The sequence below is a fragment of the Nomascus leucogenys genome, chromosome 24 (genome assembly GCF_006542625.1).
Source record: "Nomascus leucogenys isolate Asia chromosome 24, Asia_NLE_v1, whole genome shotgun sequence".
Taxonomy (NCBI): Eukaryota; Metazoa; Chordata; class Mammalia; order Primates; family Hylobatidae; genus Nomascus; species Nomascus leucogenys.
In genome coordinates, this window is record NC_044404.1 from 6,927,705 (window position 1) to 6,947,124 (window position 19,420).

Below are 19,420 nucleotides of genomic sequence, written 5' to 3' on the forward strand. Positions count from 1 at the left end.
GCCCACACCAGCCCCAGGGCCTGGAGTGCCCCTCCCCCACCCACTCTCCCCTTGCCTGCCTGACAAACTCCTAAACACCCTTCAAAACCCAGTCTTTGTCGGGCGCACTTTGGGAGGCTGAGGCGGGCGGATCACTTGAGGTCAGGAGTTCGAGACCAGCCTGGCCAACATGGTGAAACCTCATCTCTACTAAACATAGAAAAATCATCTGGGCTTGGTGGCATGCACCTGTAGTCCCAGCTACTCGGGAGACTGAGGCAGGAGAATCTCTTGAACCCAGGAGGCAAATGTTGCAGTGAGCCAAGATCGTGCCACTGCACTCCAGCCTGGGCAACAGAATAAGACTCCATCTCCAAAAAGAAAAAAAAAAACCCGGTCTTGGATATTCTGGACACATGATACCCCTTGGATGAACCTTGAACCTTGAGGACATTATGCTCACTGAAACAAGCCACAAAAATGACACACGGTGTGACTGCATTTGTCTAAGGTGCCTAGAGTAGTTAAATTCATAAATACCGGAGAATGGTGGGTGCTGGGGCTGGGGGCAGGGAGCGGGGAAGGGGAGTTACTGTTCAATGGGTACAGAGTTTCAGTTTAGGAACATGACAGGGAGATGGATGGTGGTGATGGTTACACAACTATGTGAATGTACTTACTGCCACTGAACTACGCTTGAAAAAGGTTAAAATAGTAAATTTCATTATATATATTTTACCACAACTTAGAAAAGTCTCTTTGATAAATGCAGTAATGTTTTAATTAAACAAAAAGAATGAAAGGGATCTTCCTGAGCAGGTGTGGATTGGTTTCTAGGACCTATTGTGAGGGAAAAAATCAAAGTGCAGAAACATATAGGTAGTGTGCCACCCCTCCTGGAAGAAAGATGGGGGATAAGAAAATACACGTGTCTGAAATACAAAAACGGAAAACGGAGCCCTGGGTCCCCTCCTCTGAGAAGCCCTGCCAGGAGTGCGGGTGCCCTAACCACAGACTTAGCCCCCCCGTCGGGGCCCGGCGCACTGTGCCCTCCTGGGCTCTCTCCTCCTGGGCCTGGATGTGGGAGGCATCAGGGAAAAGTCAGGAGGAAGACGAGGAGGAAGCAGCGAGCAGGTGAACAAGCCGCCCGTCTGTCCGTGCTGGAGGCCTGGTGCTTGGAAGGAAAGTGCTAGAGGTGGGGAGAGATTCCTGGGCTCTCCCTCCGTGGGCACATCTGGAAGGAGGAGGCTGGGGAGGCAGCAGCAGATCCTTTGGGCGGTGGATGCATTTGCTGCATGGATGCATTTGATACCTCAGGGCAGTTGAGCTGCAGCGGAAAGACAGCAACAGAGCTCCGGCAGGTGGATTCCTGAAAACCGATGGCCTCCACCCCCGGGCTTCCTGGCTCAAATCACAGCCGCTCACTAACCGGGGCTCAGCTTCAGCTGTGCTGCATTTCAGTGTCTGAGATGTTTGGGGATGAGTGCCAACGTCGCCAGGCTGCCAGCCAGATTTCCATACACCCCCCACCCACAAACATGCTGCCTTTCTGGCTTGAGAAGTTGGCAGATCTCTAGCACCAGGCCCGCCTTCCCACGCGCAGCATTTGAGCATGGGCCTTCTCCCATGGGCGCCCCCCAGTGGTGGCTACCCCGTGGTCCCCACAGGACACTGTCCTCACTCTCCATACCTCCTGGCCACAAGGGCTTCTGAGTTCAGAAAGGAGAGACGCACCTGTGAAGCCACCCCTGGTTGGTTTTCTGTCCTACGGTTTTTGAGGGTTATTAAGAATTATTCACCCCACGCTGGGCTTGCTGCCCGAGAGGCCCGGTGCTCTGAGCCGCACCTGGGGAAGTGTGACACTCAGAGGGAAGCAGCCCTGTCCGAGGGCCAGCAGCTCAGGGGCACCTTTCTCTCCGGCCTCTTGGAGGGAGCTGTCACTTGCAGAGAGGTTCCCCTCACTCCGTGAGTCCCACCCCACGACCAGTTCTTTGCTCATGGAGCACAATCGCGTCCTGACAGCAGCCACGGAGCAAAGTCTGATGGATGGCGCGTTTAGCTCGGGCAGTCATTCATCGATCTTGCCCACGAGGCAACCGCCACCACAGCAGTGCCACTTGGGGCCGGGAGCACGTGCCGTTGGTGAAACACTGGCCAAGAGGCCAGAATGGATGTCACCCGCCATGCACCAGCTGTGGGACGTCAGTTGCTCCATCTACAAAAATAACAATTCAGTCCTCATGTGCAGGTGCTGGGAAAGCTTCAATGAGATACAACTGAATACACAGCCCTGGCTTTAAGGACATAGACTCATCCCAGCAACGTCCACAGAGCCCCTGCTGGGGACTGCCTTGGTTTCCTAGGACTGCTGTAACAAAGTAACATAACCTGGGGGCCTGAAACGACAGACACTGTTCTGTCACCTTCTGGAGGCCAGAGGTCTGATACCAAGGTGTCAGCAGGGCCAGGTTCCCTGCAAAGGCTCTGGGGGAGGGTCTGCCCCATGCCTCTTCCAGCTCCTGGGGGTTGCCAACAGTCCTTGGCTTGTAGACGTGTCACTCTGGTCTCTGCCTTCGTAGTCTCATGGACTTCTGTGTCTGCGTTTTCTCTTCTTGTAAATCACCAGTCACATGGGGTTTAGGACCCACCCTAACATATTATGACCTCATCTTCGCTAATTACATTCAAGAAGGCCCTATTCCCAAATGAGGTCACCTCTAAGCTTCTAAGTGGACGTGAATTCTGTGGGGATACTGTTCGACCCAGTACAGGGGCTAAGCCCTGTGATGACCCCAACTGATGGGGTCCCTGCTCTCAAGAAATTCGCAGTCCTCGGCAGTTTCTTCATTCCTTTTGCCTTCTTTATTCTTCTCAATGGGTTTATTACTGAGAGCTGCCTCCATCCCTGTCCTGTGGCAGGAGAGGGCAAGGAGAGAGCCCACAGGGGAGGCTGTCGGGCACCCGAGGGCAGGGCCTGGACACGGGGAGGCCTCCCAGGCCGAGAGGGTGGTGCTCCAGAGCCTCTGGGCCCCACCCCCGGCTGGCAGGACAGTGCCGATTTTCTCGTTTCAGATGGCAGAGCAGCTCATGACCTTGGCCTATGATAATGGCATCAACCTCTTCGATACGGCAGAAGTCTACGCAGCCGGCAAGTACGTGTCTTTTCGCATGGGAAAAAGTCGTGCAGAATGCCTGGGCAATGCCGGAGCTGCAGGGATTCCTGCCACTCGCGTTCCCAAGAGTGCTCACAAATGCACCTTGCACCCTGCTTTCATTTTTAAACTCTGAATGGCTTTAGGAGGTACTATTTTCATGGGGCTGGAATTGCAGAAGGCTTGGACACTGGTCACTTGCTAAACTCCCCGTGGAGTCACCAGGGGGACCACAGTCCCTCTGGTGCCAAAGATGCTGTGCTGGGTGAGAGGCACAATTAAGCTGCTGTCCTGGGCTCTCTTGATGTGCCTGACATTTTGACATTTCATGTCTCACTTGTGTAACTAGGGCTGCAGGTCCTGCAGGGCCTCAGATCTGGGGAGGGCAGGCTCTGGCCGAGTGCTGTGGGGAGCACTTCCCATCTTGGCAGTGAACTTTCCTGCTCAATTATGTAAAAGCTCAACCCTCTTCAGCCAGGCTGTTGGCTTCCATTTTAAAGACTGGCTGTAATCAAATCATCCACTCTCCTGCATCGGGTTTCCAGAAGTCAGCTTTTGTTTGTGAAATCATTTGTTGGCCCTCTCTTCATCCTCCTTCTGCCCCCCTCCTGCCTGGGGCCAGCCAAGTTCCTGTCAGCCGGGCAGGCTGCAGGCCTGGGCTGCTGTGCACCATAGCTGCTTGGCCTGCAGCTGCTTCGTGGGCCCTGGGTGGTTACCTGCAACTGCAGCGGGGCCCAGAGCACCCGGCGGCAGGGAACCCAACTGGGCCCTGCTCAAGTTCCCACCCAGAGCCTGGGGAGCGCACAGCCCTGGGGGCTGCCGCTGGGACCTCAAACCGCCTCCAGCCCCCATCTGCAGCCCTTTTGGCCCTCCAGATGGCACAGCCCCCTCCCACCCCCTCCAGACTGGCAGCAGCTTCCCATCAAAGTGAACCACTTTCCAGACAGATGAGCTCAGCGGAGGGGTCTGAGGTCAAAAAGCCCAGTGCAGATGCCAAGCCGAGAGGCACCTCCCATCCCGAGCCCCCCACCTCTTCGCTGCCTGCTTTGGCCTGGGTTATGCTGCCCTGAAGAACATGTGGGAGGCAGCTCTGTGCAGCCTCCGTGGATGAGGCCGGGCAGACCCCATGTCACAGCAGCCACACTCCGTCCTCTGTCACTCACAGTTTCCATGTCCCCCTGTTTAAGTGGACACCCAGAGCTGGTGAGCTGGGCAAGATCACTGGGTCTCCAGCAGCCTCGGGCCTCTCAGAAGCCGCTTGCCGGAAGACCAGGGAGTCAGGGAGCAGCTTCCCTTCAGGTCGCCATTTCTGTGGGATCCCCTGCCCTCTGCTCCTGGGCCGGCCACTGCGGTCCCTCTGTCCAGCTCAGAGCTGAGCCCCCGGTAGACACCCATCAGTGCCCTCACAGGGGAGCTGGGTGCTGCGTGCCGGGGATAGGCAGGGAGAAACTGCTTTGGGGAGTTTGGGGGAGGCTGAGAGGCAGCTTGCAGGGGGCCAAACCCTTATCTTCCCGAGGCCCCCTGCTTCTCCTGCTGACACGAATTTGCAGGCTTCTCAGAGAGCTACAGGATTTCTGTGTCCCGCGAACAGATGTGAGTCCTACCAAATTCACAGCCAGAGCCACAAGCCACAGGCTTAGGTAACTCACTGTCTTCTGCTCCTCTGCCCCAGGGATCACTGCTAGCTTTTCTCTCTCCCTCCTCCTTGCCTGATCCCCAAATCAGGGACGAAGGAATAAAAGGAAGAGGCCTAGGGCTGAGTGAATTTTCTGTGCATCTTGACCATAAATGAGGAGCATTGAGAGCGCATGCTAAACAGCTTGCAAATCAGAGCCCATTATTTCTGAGTGGATGACTCAGGCGCTTTTATAATTGGAATGTAGCACAGAGTATGGATCATTCTCCGTCTGTTGTTTTGCTCAGAAACATTTTGCTACAAGCAGAAAGTTCTTCAAAGTTAATCCAGTGCTGCAGTGCCGGGTGAGGCTGGAACGGCCGCCATGCCCCCAGCTAGCCTGAGTTTGGTGCAGGACCCAGAGTGATGCCAAACAGGACAGACAGTGGTCTGCCTAGCATCTGACTCTGCCGTTCAGTGCAGGAAATGAGAGGGACACGTGCACCCACACACATGCACACATGTATACACACACATATACACAAGCATGCACATCTGCTGGAAATCCAGCCCTTGACCCTGAGTACATGTTGATTGTCTCTCAAAACAGAGCATGCACTTGATGAATAATTTACCTTTAAAAAAAGATACTTGGCCAGGCGCAGTGGCTCATGCCTGTAATCCCAGCACTTTGGGAGGCCAAGGTGGGCGGATCACTCGAGGTCAGGAGTTCAACACCAGCCTGGCCAACATAGTGAAACCCCGTCTCTACTAAAAATACAAAAATTAGCCGGACGTGGTGGCGTGTGCCTATAGTCCCAGCTACTTGGGAGGCTGAGGCAGGAGAATTGCTTGAACCCAGGAGGCAGAGGTTGCAGAGAGCCGAGATCTCACCACTGCACTCCAGCTTGGGTGATAGAGCAAGACTCCATTTCAAAAAAAAAAAAAAAAAGATACTTCTTTGGAAATTTTGCCAACCTAATGCTGCCAGGCATTTTCCTTGGTGAATTTTCAGCTGACTAGGAAATAGGATGCTGGCCTTGCCAAGCTTGACAGCAGCTCCTTCCTTCTCTGTGAGAGCTGGGGCCACCACTGCTTAGACACGCGTCTGCAGGGGAACATGCCACAGCCATCCTAGTGGGGGGCAATAACACAGCTGCCAGCCCTCTCTCTGGAATGAGCTACTGAGCCAAGGCGGGTGTTAACAGCCTGGCTGTCTGGCCCCAGTGACATTTTCACAGAGGGAACCAAGTGGCCAGTGGCCACAGTGGGTCTGGGTTTGATTTTTCTGTTTGGCTGTGATGAGAGCTCGGTGTCTTGTTTTGCAGGGCTGAAGTCGTACTGGGAAACATCATTAAGAAGAAAGGATGGAGGTAATGACCCTGCTCTCTGCGGTCTGTCCCTGGGGTGGATGCGGGCGAACTATCCCAGGGTCAGCCTCGTCAGCCTGTCGTGCAGTGTTGTAAGGCCTACAAGTCCCCACATTTTTCTTGCTGGGAAGTGGAGAGGAAAATTCAGTTCTCCAAGAGAAGGAGGTGACTCTGCTTGTGAAAGAAGTTGAAGGGAGGCTGAATACACTGTCCACCCCCACCCTAGCCTGCCCACTCCACCTCTGTCCCAGCTCATCCACAGAGACCCAGAGCGCCAGGGTCCCTGCTTGCAAAGTGTCAGGCCAAAAAGAGCTTGGCGTGAGAACGGGCCTGGGTACAGCAAAGGCGTGCTGCTACAGAAGATGGGGGTGCAAAGCCCTTCCACTTCTTTGGCTGGAGCACTTAGGGTCAGGGGAGCCAGGGGGCCAGAGAGGGGAGTGGCTCAGAGAGCCTGGGGGCCTGGGGTTGGATCCCACCCCGGAGCGCACTGTTCCCATCTGTAAGGGGGTGTGTGGGGGACCGTCCTGGCAGGGCTATCCTGAGGGTCAGTGGCCCCAAGTCTGTAAATCACCCACCCAGCTCAGGGCGGGACGTGTCACACTCCCCTGGGAAGTGGTCCCCTCCAGCACAGACCGGGGAGCGGTCCCTGGGTGTGATGGAGCCCAAAGGTCGCAGATCAGGGGCCATCCACCCTTCTCTCCCAGGAGCCTATGGGCCCTTCCCAGGCCAAGGTCCTCACCCACCTTGGGACCACTGGGCTGAGCACTTGCCTGCATTTTGAGGCCCCCCAGACCCCTGGACACGGCTTTATCTGAAGGTGCTGACAAGCCCCAGGACCCTGTTTCTTAATAAATGTGTCTTTATTTTCAGAAACATCAGAAGCAGTTAAAAAGTTGGGCCTCCCTCCTCCCTCCCCTCCAAGTGCCACTCAGAATCCCAGTGCCAGGGGGAGCCCTCACCCCCTCCCCCATGGATTCCTGACACCCCTTCCTCTTGTCCCATCAAATTTGTTTTTTGGCAACTCTGATCCCAAAACAAATTCCTCCTCACCCCGTAATTAAAGGAAATTGCATATATTAGCAAATCCCCTGATCATGTCTTTGGCAAATGCACATGGAGGTGGTGTGGGGTGAGGTGATCACCTCTCTTCCTGGAGGTGATGCTGCCCCTGCCAGAGCTCTGTGGCCGATGCTTTGGGGGGCAAAGGAGGCCTCCTACTCCAGCCTCGTGAGCTGCTTCCCTGAGCAGCCCGGGACCCAGGTGGGAAGGAAGCTCAGCCATGGGGCACCAGGAGGTCATTGTCACCCCCTGGGTGGGAAGTATTCCCTCCTCTGGGAGGGGTCAAGGTCAAATGTGGCTGGGGGGAGCCATCATTATCCCCCATCCCACCAGGACAAAGCCACTGATATGGGCATTTGTCTCCTGTGGACTTAGAGCAGAAAAACGAATTACTTCCCTTCACGCTGCTCAAGCCCAAATCCTCAGAGTTCTGTGCCTCAGCTACTCAAACCCAGAACTCCACTGGCCTGGCCACACTTGGGCTCCCTATGCCTCTCCTCCCTCCTTTGGTGCCCCCCAAGTTACCCCGACCAGGCCGTCCTTATGCCTCCCCTCCCTCCCTCGGTGCCCCCCAAGTTACCCCGACCAGGCCGTCCCACAGATTTTCTGCAACACTTGTCACATTCTGTAGGGAATGTTGCGGAGAGCTTCCCTGCCTGCCTCCCACCCACATCTTTCCATCCTCAACTCCTGCCAGATCCCCCCAGAGCCCACCCCTGCCCCCTGGCCCACACCTGGCCTCCTCCAGCTTTGGCTCTTGCCGCTTCCTCTACCTGGACCAAATCCACGCGCCCCTCGTATTCCCCCTCCCACATCCTGGGCGGAAGGCATCTCCTCTGGGCTCCAGTCACACTAGGCCCCCCACTGTGCAACTCCCACTGCCTGACTCACAGTTACTGCCTCGGTGGCTGCCTCCTGGCTCCATGAGGAGCCCACGCACCCCGGCTTGGCACGTGGTACACATCATATGATGGAGAAGTGCCCATTTCATGCCCCGGGCTCCCAGGCGGGAGGGCTTTCAGGACCTCTGTGTGAGAGATGAGGATGTCGGGGATGAAGGAGGACCCCCCAGGGGCCGGGCTTATCACACCCCTTCTTTCTCTTCTGTTCCGCAGGCGGTCCAGCCTCGTCATCACCACCAAGATCTTCTGGGGCGGAAAGTAGGTGCAACAGCTGGCGATGCTTCCAGCCCCGGCCACAGCCCTGTGCTCCCCAGAGGCCCCTGACCTAGAAGGCTCCTGGGGTGGCGGGAGGACAGTCCTCCTTGAGAAGGGAGAGTGGTCGGGGTCCGTCCTGGACAGGCCCCGGCCTAGTGCCATTTCCTGTCCCCAGCAGGGGCAGAGCTGGCGTTTCTGCAGCCATCAGCTATGCCTGGTCCCTGTCCCTGTTAAGGGACGTCAAATCCAGAAAAGTAGCTGTGGCTGAGTTTGCCTTTTACAAAAACCTCGCTTAACTTTTCTTTTTACTTACATGGATTATTTTTTCCTGGTCACTATGGTAACATCATAAAAATTATGAAAAACACAGAAAATTTGTGAACTGCCCAAACCGCCAAACCACTCCAAATTCCCTGGGCCGCCTGTCACCCCTGCAGGTCTCCAAGTGTCTAGCTCCATAGTTTCTGGGCTGGACACACTTGGGCTCACAGGAATTAGAACTACGATTCATTCATTCATTCTTTCTTTTTTTTATTTTTATTTTGTTTTTATTTTTTATTTTTTTGAGACAGGGTCTCGCTTTGTCATCCGGGTTGGAGTGCAGTGGCACAATCACAGTTCACCGTAGCTTCAAACTCCTGGGCTCAAGCGAGCCTCCCGCCTCAGCCTACAGGGATGTGCCACCATGCCTGACTAATTTGTCCTTTTTCGTTCTTTCTTTTTTTTTTCTTTTTTTTTGAGACAGGATCTCACTTTGTCACCCAGGCTGGAGTACAGTGGCATAGTCCCAGCTCACTGCAGCCTCAACCTCCTGGGTTCAAGTGACCTTCCTGCCTCAAGTAGCTGGTTCTACAGGCACATGCCACCATGCCCAGCTAATTTTTTTTTTTTTTTGTATTTTGGAGAGATGGGGTTTCATCATGTTGTGCAGCCTGGTCTCAAACTCCTGAGATCAAGTAATCTGCCCACCTCAGCTTCCCAAAACACTAGGATTGCAGGTGTGAGCCACCATGCCTGGCCTTAATTTGTCCTTTTTTAAGATATGGGGTCTCACTGTGTTGCCCAGGCTGGTCTTGAACTCCTGGGCTCAAGTGATCCTCCTGCCTTAGCCTCCCAAAGTGCTGGGATTACAGGCATGAGCCACTGTGCCCAGCCTGATGTGTTCTTAATTTAAAAAAATAATAATAATAGTAAGTCCGAATCAGACGGGTTAGGTTGAAAATCAAAGCCCCCTACCCCCTGCTGATCCCCCCTCCCCTCTGAGCCCTGTGACCAGGCCTCACCCTGGGCCTCTGGGAGTTCAGCCCTGTAGCCTCAGGTACCTACCCCCAACGTGGAGTCCGACTCCACATGGCATTTGCTGACCCCATTTTTGCGTCTAACCTTGCATCATAAACGTTTTCTGGGAGGGGCCAGGGTGCCAAAACCGCTGGCGACATCACACGTGGTTGGCCTGTTTTCCAGGGCGGAGACAGAGCGGGGTCTGTCCAGGAAGCACATAATCGAAGGTAAGGACGTGCTCAGGCACCTCAGGGCCCCCACACCTGTGGGATCATCTTTGGAGGCCAAAATGAAGGCAGCACAGGGCCTGACCCCCAAAGTTACCCCACCGAGGGCCCAATCCCGGGGCACCCAGTGCTCTGGCCTGACCCTCTTCTTCCACCCAGGCAGCACAGCGGGACCCTGCAGGGAACGAGGGCAGCCCGGTGGCTGAGCACAGACCACAGACCAGCCTGGGTTTCAATCCAGGTTCGGCCCCGCACTGGCTTAGTGGGTCTTCAGCAAGGGGCACCCTGCCCCATGCCTCTGCCACGGTATCTGTGCAATAGGGACAGTAAGAGTGCACCCGGCAAGGGTGGCTGGGATGCCTGCAGCACCCAGGAGAAGGTGCACGCCACATAGCCTGGGGCTCAGCACTCGTGGGCACCAGAGCAAGGCACCGGGGTGTCTGCCTCTTCCTGTGTCTTTGTTGTCTTCATGCCTTTCCTATCCTTGTTCATTTTCTTCGAGGTAATAGATCATTCCATTGAAAATCACCTGGGGGGGCAAGCCACCCGCTCCCATCCTCCCCACCCCAACCCAGCGTTTCACTCTGCCGGCTGTGTGTCCTGAGCTGCTCTAAGCACCAGCGGGTGGCTTGGGCGTTTTAGACACTATTGCTATTGTTTTTGTTTTTGTTTTTGTTTTTGAGATGGAGTTTTGCTCTTATTGCCCAGGCTGGAGTGCAGCAGCACGATCTTGGCTCACTGCAACCTCCGCCTCCTGGGTTCAAGCAATTCTCTTGCCTCAGCCCCCTGAGTAGCTGGGATTACAGGTGCCCACCACCACATCTGGTTAATTGTTTTTTTTTTTTTTGTATTTTTAGTAGAGACAGGGTTTCACTATGTTGGCCAGGCTGGTCTCAAACTCCTGACCTCAACTGATGCGCCCGCCTTGGCCCCCCGGAGTGCTGGGATTACAGGCATGGGCCACAACGCCTGACCATAGACACTATTGCCTTTGATGGGACGGGCAGCAGGTGTAGCCCTCCCTCCACATGTGATAGATAAGGTGATCTCCCTTTTGTAACACAGAGTGGCCTCAGAGGAGGGTATATTGTCTGAGGGAGGAGGGGCTTCCCCTTCATTTAGTCAAGGACATGTGGCCTGTGGTCCCCTGACGTCCTCCTGAAGGGGAGATCCCCCACTCCCTGTGGGATGTGCCCCCACCTCTGCCGTGGCATTTCACGACCTCCATCAGCTTCCGGAAGCTTCCAGATGCCAGAGGCCTCTTCTCCATCTCTTGTTCCCCGAGCCGGGCATGGATGGGCCCAGGTGCCTGTGGAGATGCAGCCACAGCAGTGACACCCCCCACCCGGTCCTCCCCCAGGTCTGAAAGCTTCTCTGGAGCGACTGCAGCTGGAGTACGTGGATGTGGTGTTTGCCAACCGCCCGGACCCCAACACCCCGATGGAAGGTAGGTGGTCTGCGGCGGCGCCACTGGTTAGGCCTGGGCGGTGTCTGAAGGGTCTGAACCTGGGGTTGTAGAGGCCGCCAGCATGGGCCCTGCTGGGCACCCAGGTGAGCCGTGAGAGGAGGCCGGGTCCAGGGTGGGGGGCAAGGGGGCAGGCCTCCCCTCAGTAGGGGTGAGCTCAGCCTCTGGCTGCCGACTCCGAGCCAGGTGCACCTGGCACCTCCAGGCTGAGTACCTGTCCTCGATTTGGACCCAGGCCGATCCGCCCTCCGAGTCAGAGCCGCAGTGGAACTGTCCCCTCCCTTCTGCGGCTATTTTGCAGCTAAGTGAAGTCGCAGTGTGGGGACTCCGACTGCAGTGTTCTCTCCAATCACCGTCCATTGGGAAGCTTGGGAGGTCTTTTTTGCTCTGGGGGAAAAATTACTACATAGAGGAGAAGAAGCGTTCAGCGCTTTGAAAATCGGTTTTGGTTACTTTGGCGTTGTTTATTCTTTCTACTCCTGCGATCTCAGCCCCCTCTGCTCCCCCATCCTCCTGCTACAGGCGTCTTTCCATGTGTGCTTTGCTGCTGCAGGGACTTGAAAGTTAAGTTGTGTTCCAGTTATTGTTTTTTATTTGTTTATATATAGCACGCACGTGCGTGTGTTGATATATTTTTTCCTTTTTAACTAAACGTGTGTTCTGCACGGTGATTTGTGCCTCCCCGCTGTGCCTTCGTCGTGCCACACCTCTCAGTGCTCCCAGCTATCAACTCTGGTCTCTTTAAATCTTTCTTTTATCACCAGGGGACCCATTTAGTTCCTCCAAGTCAAGGACATTCATCATAGAAGGTACACAGTGCCCCCAGCCTGACTATTGACTTCTGTGTCCAAGCTGCATTTTATGAGACAGTATTTTTATTTACATGATTCTTTCACCCCATGAGAAACTTCTCCATAAAATGCATAAAGAGGGGAAAGAGCGCCCTATGAGAACACCTTGCAAGTGAAGGAAAAGCAAAGTGGCGTTGGAGCCCCTCGCCCCCAGCCCCCCGTCCCCTCGTTCCTCCTTCCTCCCGTGCATGGCCCCCACCCCTGGGCTTGCACTGCTGAGCTCCGCGGCGGCCGGGGGTCCTCTTGATCTGAGGATGCTGTGATCCCCACCTGGAGCCTTGACCCTGGATGGTGCCATGGGAAGGGTTGGGGAAGACCAGGTTTCCACAAGGAGCAAAGCCATCAGGGACCCCAGAACACGCGGCCCCTCACCGAGTCTTAGCTCCTCCATGGTTTATGTTTGCTAAGCTCCTGTCTCTCCTGGAGGCAGAGATCACCCGGCTTGGCACGCTGCCCCATCCACAGCACGCTGTTCCTTGGACAGCATGCTGGCTGCGTGTCCCCTCTCACCAGGTGGTCAGAGCTCTCCATCACCATGGAGTCATTTTCCTCCTCAAAGAATAACCACAGAAGCCGGTAGCCTTCTGAAACCAGGGAGTGGCCTCTGGCCACCCACAGTCTCTCTGCCCTCCCCACAGCTAAGGGCCCCAGGACCCCACCCCAAGGGCAGGTGTCCGTCTCCCTGGGCCTGGGCCCCTGTCTGCCAACTGGTGCTGCCACCTGACCCTCCATGTATTATTTGTGATGCGGCAGGAGATGCTCTGGGTTTTGGCAGCAACTAGAAGGATTCAGTCCTCCTACTTCTGTTCAACAGCATTAAATATTGAGGTGAAGGACAGTTGTCCCTAATTGCCCCTGGGTCTGGGGCCACTGATACCACACTTGGGCACAAGCGCAGGGTGCTAACTCATGTGGGCTCCCTATCCAGCCTGCTTCTGCCCAGATCCTCCAGGGAGCCCAGGGGCCTTTGCCTAGGACTCCCCACCTCAGGACAGCCAGAGGCTCCTGCCCCGTCAGCCCCGTCTCCCCATCGCTGCATGGAAGGGGCGCTGCAGGGCAGTGTGCGGTTTCACTGGCTGGGACCTTGGAGACCTGAGACAGCTGCCGGGGAGGGAGAGCGAGGGAACGGGGCTGGCGTTGGGGGCCTTGGCTTCCCTCTGTCTAGCATGTGGACCTAAGCCTTGGCTGAAAAGAATCGGGAACTGATGCTGCATGCTCACAGGTGCCCCGAGAGTGTTTCTAAAAAACCACAAGGCCGGCCAGGCCAGGCCAGGAGCCCGGACCTGGGTAGTATGTAGTCAGAGATTCTCCCGGGACCCTCTAGGTTCTCCTCAAACTTTCCCAACCAGGCACTTCCTGAGGGTCTATCGGTGTTGGCAGTTAAAGCAGGTGGCCCAGGGAGGTGGCCCAGAGAGTTCAGACTCCTTCCCAGATCACCGCCCCCAGGAGGGGACAGCGGATTCCCAGGAGCCACAACCTCCGACCTTGGAAGGAAGCAGAGAGCAGGGCTGGGCCTGCAAGCGTGGAAGCCAAGGGTGGTTTGCCAGGGGTCCTGGGTGAGTCTGCCGAGACCACCACCCCAGAAACCCCAGTGGCCTCAGCTCTAGCCTTTAGGAGGCCCCAGGTTCTGCTCAGGGTGGACCTCAGTAAAGGGGCACTCAGGGAGCGACCCCCAAAACAGAAGTGGACGGGAAGCCAGCGCTGCCACTCGGTGGCCTCGTTGCCATTCCGAGGTGGAGCCTGCAGAACAAACCCAGCATCTTCCATCCTTCCTTCCTTCCCATCAGCCCCACTCCCAGCATTTTCAGGACCTCAGCTTCCACGCAGCATGGGCAAAGGACAAGCAGGCACTTAGGGAGAGCCAGGGCTTTTCCAGGGTCAACGTTGTTGCTGTTTTTAGAAACACTTGCACTCCCACTCACTCCCACACTGCCTTTGGCGGTCGAACTTGCAAGCACTGTATCCGACCCGTGAGAAGCCTAGCACCGTAGTCCCTCACCCTGCAAAGCTAAGAGGCTTCTGAAATTTGAAATTTTGACACCAAGTTCTGTTTTTAAAACCACAACATCCCCATGAGGCTGAGAGGGAGCTATAACCAGCAGATTGTTATGTCTCAAAAGCATTTTTGAATACTGGGAAGAATCCACTGTGTCGCTGGGACGAGGGTCCTCCTCCCTTCTTTAAAAGGCCAGCGTGGAGTCTCCGCGATTTCATCCTCAGGGTCTTAGGAGTCTGCCGTCCACGATTCAGGTTGTTCCCAGGGCTCATGGAGCCTCAAAGCTGTCCTACTCCAGGCCTTGGCCCCTTACAGGAGGAGCACCCAGACCCCTGTGGCCCTGGGACCACCCCTTGCCAGGGGACAGGCACGTTGGGACTCTGGCCTGGTGCTGGGCTGGTTTGAGAACCTGGGCCATGGTCTTACAAGGCTTTCCACGCCCGCTTCTCAGTCTCCTGGACGTGACAGGAAACATGAGCTCAGCCCCGAAGCCCTATTCTCCGGGACCATACGGCGCCCCAGGTCCTGCCACATCTCCTTATCCAGCCCACTCTCTGTTCCAGTTAGACTTTGGAATAGCCCGAAGTAGGAGACCAGAAACGCAAAAACACGTGTCCCTCCTGCCGCCCATCTGACTGTAACTTTCATGCATTCACCTGGTCCTTCCTGAGTGATCGGGGCCCTCGAATCTTCCCCAGACCAGAGAACCCCCAGTTCTAGAGTCCAGAGCCACATTCTTTGATTGTCCCCTCTAATCTGCCATAGAAACATCACGGTCCATCCATAACCCATTTTTCAACATTTCCATAGGCCTGTAACCAGTCGGGGAAATTGTTTTCACCACCAACTTCTAGGATTGTGATTCACTTTTCTCTTTCATCCCAAAAAACCCCTCCCACACCCAACTTCAGAGCCAGGAAGTACACTGCTTGCAAGACATCTTCGCAGCCCCTGTCCCTCCTCCCAGCGTCCCGCCTGTATTTGCAGAATGTCCCAAGGCTGGCCCTGAGCCCTGGCCACCCCCCACCTGCTGTTTCCCTTTCTCTCACAACAGAGACCGTCCGTGCCATGACCCACGTCATCAACCAGGGGATGGCCATGTACTGGGGCACGTCACGCTGGAGCTCCATGGAGATCATGGTACGGTGGCCACGCAGCATGTGTGTGTCCAGGCACAGGCTGCATATGGAGACCCCAAAGCTCTGGCGGGGTCTGTGCCTTTGGTCCCAACTGCAGCGATGCCTGGGTGCTAAGGGAGGGACAGGATGGTGGAGTGCGGTGGTTATGTCTGTAGGCCTTGCAGACAGGGATTCCGCATGGATCCCAGCGCTGTGTGGCCCTGGACAAATGGCTTAACCTCTCTGAGCTTGTTTACCCACCTGTAGAACACGTCTGCTAGGCGAGCCCCCATGGGGCCATTCTGAGGAGTCCCTGAGAGAGCCAGTGTGAAGCTCTTAGCAGATGCCCTGGAGCTCAGCAAGCACTCTGGGGTGATAACACCATCAGCTGTTTCCACTGGGCTCCTAAGACATGCCCGGTGCTGTTAGGTTAAAGGGTTTCACAGGGACCCTCTCACATGCAATCCTCACGGTGCCTTTACCAGGTGAGTGCCGCAGGCAGCCCATTTTTCAGATGTGGACACTGTGGCACAAAGAGGTTCAGTAACATGCCAAGGTCATGCAGCTTGGGCCAAGATTAACATCCAGGTGCTGTGGTTCAGAGCCTGGGCTGCTCATAACTGGAACCTCCGGCCTGGGGGTCCCACCACCCACCTCCCTTTCCCAGCTCACCAGGGCCTCGCTGGCTCCCAGGGAAGCTATGAGTGTGAGCGTTGGGGAGCCCGGGCTGCAGCTGCTGGGCCAGGCTGCACCGGGGACACCTTGGTGCCCTCTCCCTGGCTGCCCTGGCAGCCCCCCGCCTGCTCACAGGCAAGGGCCCTCGGGGCCCCTTTCTGCCTTCACAGGAGGCCTACTCGGTGGCCCGGCAGTTCAACCTGACCCCGCCCATCTGCGAGCAGGCTGAGTACCACATGTTCCAGCGCGAGAAGGTGGAGGTGCAGCTGCCGGAGCTGTTCCACAAGATAGGTGGGCACCCTCGGGCCCCTCGCCCTGCCCCACCCCACCCCCCTGCTCTCGGGCCCAGGGCTTGACTCCACCTGCTTTTCCTCTTCAGGAGTGGGCGCCATGACCTGGTCCCCTCTGGCCTGTGGCATTGTTTCTGGCAAGTACGACAGTGGCATCCCACCCTACTCAAGAGCCTCCTTGAAGGTGAAGGAACAGCCTGGTGGGGAGGGACGGGCAGGGGACAGGCATTTTGGACGGGTGGGACCTTTGGGCCGACTGCTTTGGTGCTGGGCAGGGGTTCCGGGGGCCGCAGCTGCTCCCACCTCGGTCTGCTGGGGGTGGGCTCCTTGGCGTGAGAATATGGAGCCCCTTCTGGCCTGACCCCATGTGTAGAGGGGCTGCCCAGCCTGTGGCACAGACCCAGGTAGAGAGGCCCTTTCACATCCCCCCACCCTGCCCCCACCACATCCCCCCATCTCTGCCCCCACCACATCCCCCCATCTCTGCCCCCACCACATCCCACCTCTGCCCCCCACATCCCCACCTCTGCCCCCACCACATCCCCCCACTCTGCCCCCACCACATCCCCCATCTCTGCCCCCACCACATCCCCCATCTCTGCCCCCACCACATCCCCCACCTCTGCCCCCACCACATCCCCCCATCTCTGCCCCCACCACATCCCCCCATCTCTGCCCCCCACCACATCCCCCTACCTCTGCCCCCCACCATAGCCCAGCATTCAGAACTCTGAGACCCCTGGGCCTGGGCTCCGGGATGGGGGCTGCAGAGCCACATGGAGGTGACCCTGGGAGAGGCGCCCCTCCCCACCACACAACCTCCGAGTGGGGACTCGGGAGGGTCCCCAGACTGCAGGATCTGGAGAATGTGGAGCGGGTCAAGAAAGTCTGCCCAGCCAGCAGTCTCAGCACTGGGGCCCACAGCCCTGGGTTCCAGGGCAACATGGCCTGGCCCCCACTCCTCCCATCCCACGGCAAGGTCAGGGCACCCCTCCAGGAGGCCCTGCAATCCTCTAGGGGGGATGGCCAGGGGAGAGAGCACTCCCCTAGGGCCAGGAGGTTCTTCTGGGCCGCGGGTGGCAGCCAAGACCCCAGGCTGTCAAGTTTCCTAAGAGAAGGAAGGCCAGCACCTCACCTCCTTGTCCTGACTTGGGGTTGGGCCAGCACCACAGTCTTTGCACTTCAGAGCCTGGACAGGCCCCGCTCATCCACCAGCCCGTGCCCGGCCCACTGCCCACTCTCCCCTACTTGAGAGGCCTGCGGCAGGGGCACTGCCCTGGCTTCAAGATGAGAAGAGCCCCTATGAGGGAGAAGGGTCCAGAAGGAATGAGCCCATCGGCCCCCTGCATGTGGGGGTCCAGGTGACCTGCTCTCATCTGTAGCTGTGCCGCTCCCCTCCCCTGCAACCAGGGCTACCAGTGGCTAAAGGACAAGATCCTGAGTGAGGAGGGCCGGCGCCAGCAAGCCAAGCTGAAGGAGCTGCAGGCCATCGCCGAGCGCCTGGGCTGCACCCTGCCCCAGCTGGCCATAGGTAACAGGGTGGGGTCGCCATGGGGCCAGTGTCCCTGGGGAGACAGGGAAGGGATCCCTGGGCATCATCCCCCAGCCAGCCTCAGGTAATCGGGCTCTAAGGGGCATGGTTGGGACCCCATGCCTCTAGGGGGATGTCAGGAGTCCCTGAGGACCTGGGCCACCGCTCCATCTGCCAGCCATGGGTAATGGGGCTCCCACTTTCATGGGAAGAGGATGGGGAGCGCTGAGCACTTGGGACACCTCTCCATCAGGGAGCAGCGGGCTCCCCCATGCCGCCTCCAGCCACCTCTTAGGCAAAGCCCGTGCCCAGCACTACAGGGCTTCCTAGGCCCCCTCAGCCCCCCAGACCAAGATGCTGGGTCTCTCGGCCCAGTCAGGGGCAAGGCGGACCCATCAGGGGCCCCTGTGGTGGGTGTTTCTCCCTCACCTGGGGTCTCGCTGCCACAGCCTGGTGCCTGAGGAACGAGGGAGTCAGCTCCGTGCTCCTGGGGGCCTCCAACGCGGACCAGCTCATGGAGAACATTGGGGCAATACAGGTGAGCGTGAGAGGCCTTGCTGGGCAGAGCGCCCATCCCAGCCCGAGCCCCGTCCAGTGCATCCTCCCAGGCTCATCCTTCGTGCCAGGCTCTGTTCTAGGCGCTCAGGATGCGCTAGTGAACCATCAGAGTTGTGCTCCTGGAGAGCTTGCTTTCCAGCAGGAACAGACTTGAACACTAACTGCACACAACAAGGAGGTTAGAATGTGTGTCGGGGTGGGTGAGCGCCGTAGGAAAGAAGCCAGAGATAAGGGGAGGGAGCTGGGGCCAGGGACGGTGGCGCTGCAGACTCAGGTTCAAGGGGGCCTGTCAGGTGGGCTTGTTGAGAAGGTGGTGCTTGAGCAGTCTTGAGAGATGCGGAGTCAGTCACGCAAATGCCTGCGGGAAGAACCTTCCATCAGCAGGAAGAGTTGATGCAAAGGCCCAGAAAGGCCTGGAGCAGAGGGGCAGATCCCGAGAGGCACGACACACCTCCAAGGACTTCTGAGTGAGATGGGGGCAGTGGCAAAATTGTGGGCAGAGGAGGGCGAGCTGCAGCTCAGCCTGGAAAGGGAGCCTGCTCTCCGGCTGCTCCGTCGGGGATGCTTTGGGAAGCAAAAGTCGAAGCAGAGAGCCCTGGTGGGAAGTGGTAGCTGCGGGTCCGAGACGGAGTGGTGGTTGGATCCTGGATGTTTGGGAAGGTGGGGCCCCCGGGACTGGCTGACAAACTGGATGTGGGGGTGAGAAGGCGAGGTGGAAGTCGGCCCCCGGGTGTGTCACCCAGAAGGGTGGCGGTGCTGTTAGCTGAGGCAGGTGCAGCTGGAAAAAGCAGTCACGGACATGGAAGTCCAGCATTTGGCCTGGAGTTTGCATTTTACGTCACTGCTGCCACCACCCTTCAGGAAGGTTCTAGGGCACCTTGACATTTGAGGGAGAGTGCACAGACCCAGGCATGCTTCCTCTCTGCCCCAAACCTTCTGAAACACAAAAGCAGCGTGGCCTCCCTCTGCCTCAGATGGAGCCCAGATGTGATGGGGTAACCCGGGCCTGGCCAGCCGACCATCTGCAAGAGCCTCGCCCTGCCTCCTCCCCAGGCCAGGCCCATCTTGTTGGTGGGATTCTGATTTGTTGTTGTTC

The 19,420-nt window shown here is 57.2% G+C and overlaps 1 protein-coding gene across 3 annotated transcripts in view; it reads left to right on the top strand.

Moving 5' to 3' along the window:
• Positions 1 to 19,420, top strand: part of KCNAB2 (potassium voltage-gated channel subfamily A regulatory beta subunit 2) — a 108,529-nt gene that overhangs the window by 86,427 nt on the left and 2,682 nt on the right. The window contains exons 6-16 of one of the 3 annotated variants that reach the window (XM_030805082.1): positions 3,052 to 3,131; positions 6,075 to 6,119; positions 8,291 to 8,335; positions 9,797 to 9,840; positions 11,201 to 11,287; positions 12,070 to 12,114; positions 15,207 to 15,292; positions 16,116 to 16,236; positions 16,325 to 16,419; positions 17,646 to 17,766; positions 18,216 to 18,304. In XM_030805082.1, the coding sequence (XP_030660942.1) occupies positions 3,052 to 3,131; positions 6,075 to 6,119; positions 8,291 to 8,335; positions 9,797 to 9,840; positions 11,201 to 11,287; positions 12,070 to 12,114; positions 15,207 to 15,292; positions 16,116 to 16,236; positions 16,325 to 16,419; positions 17,646 to 17,766; positions 18,216 to 18,304 (858 nt within the window). Of the gene's footprint in view, positions 1 to 3,051; positions 3,132 to 6,074; positions 6,120 to 8,290; positions 8,336 to 9,796; positions 9,841 to 11,200; positions 11,288 to 12,069; positions 12,115 to 15,206; positions 15,293 to 16,115; positions 16,237 to 16,324; positions 16,420 to 17,645; positions 17,767 to 18,215; positions 19,417 to 19,420 lie in introns of those variants that run through there. The other 2 variants (XM_030805084.1, XM_030805081.1) reach the window with 2 other exon arrangements.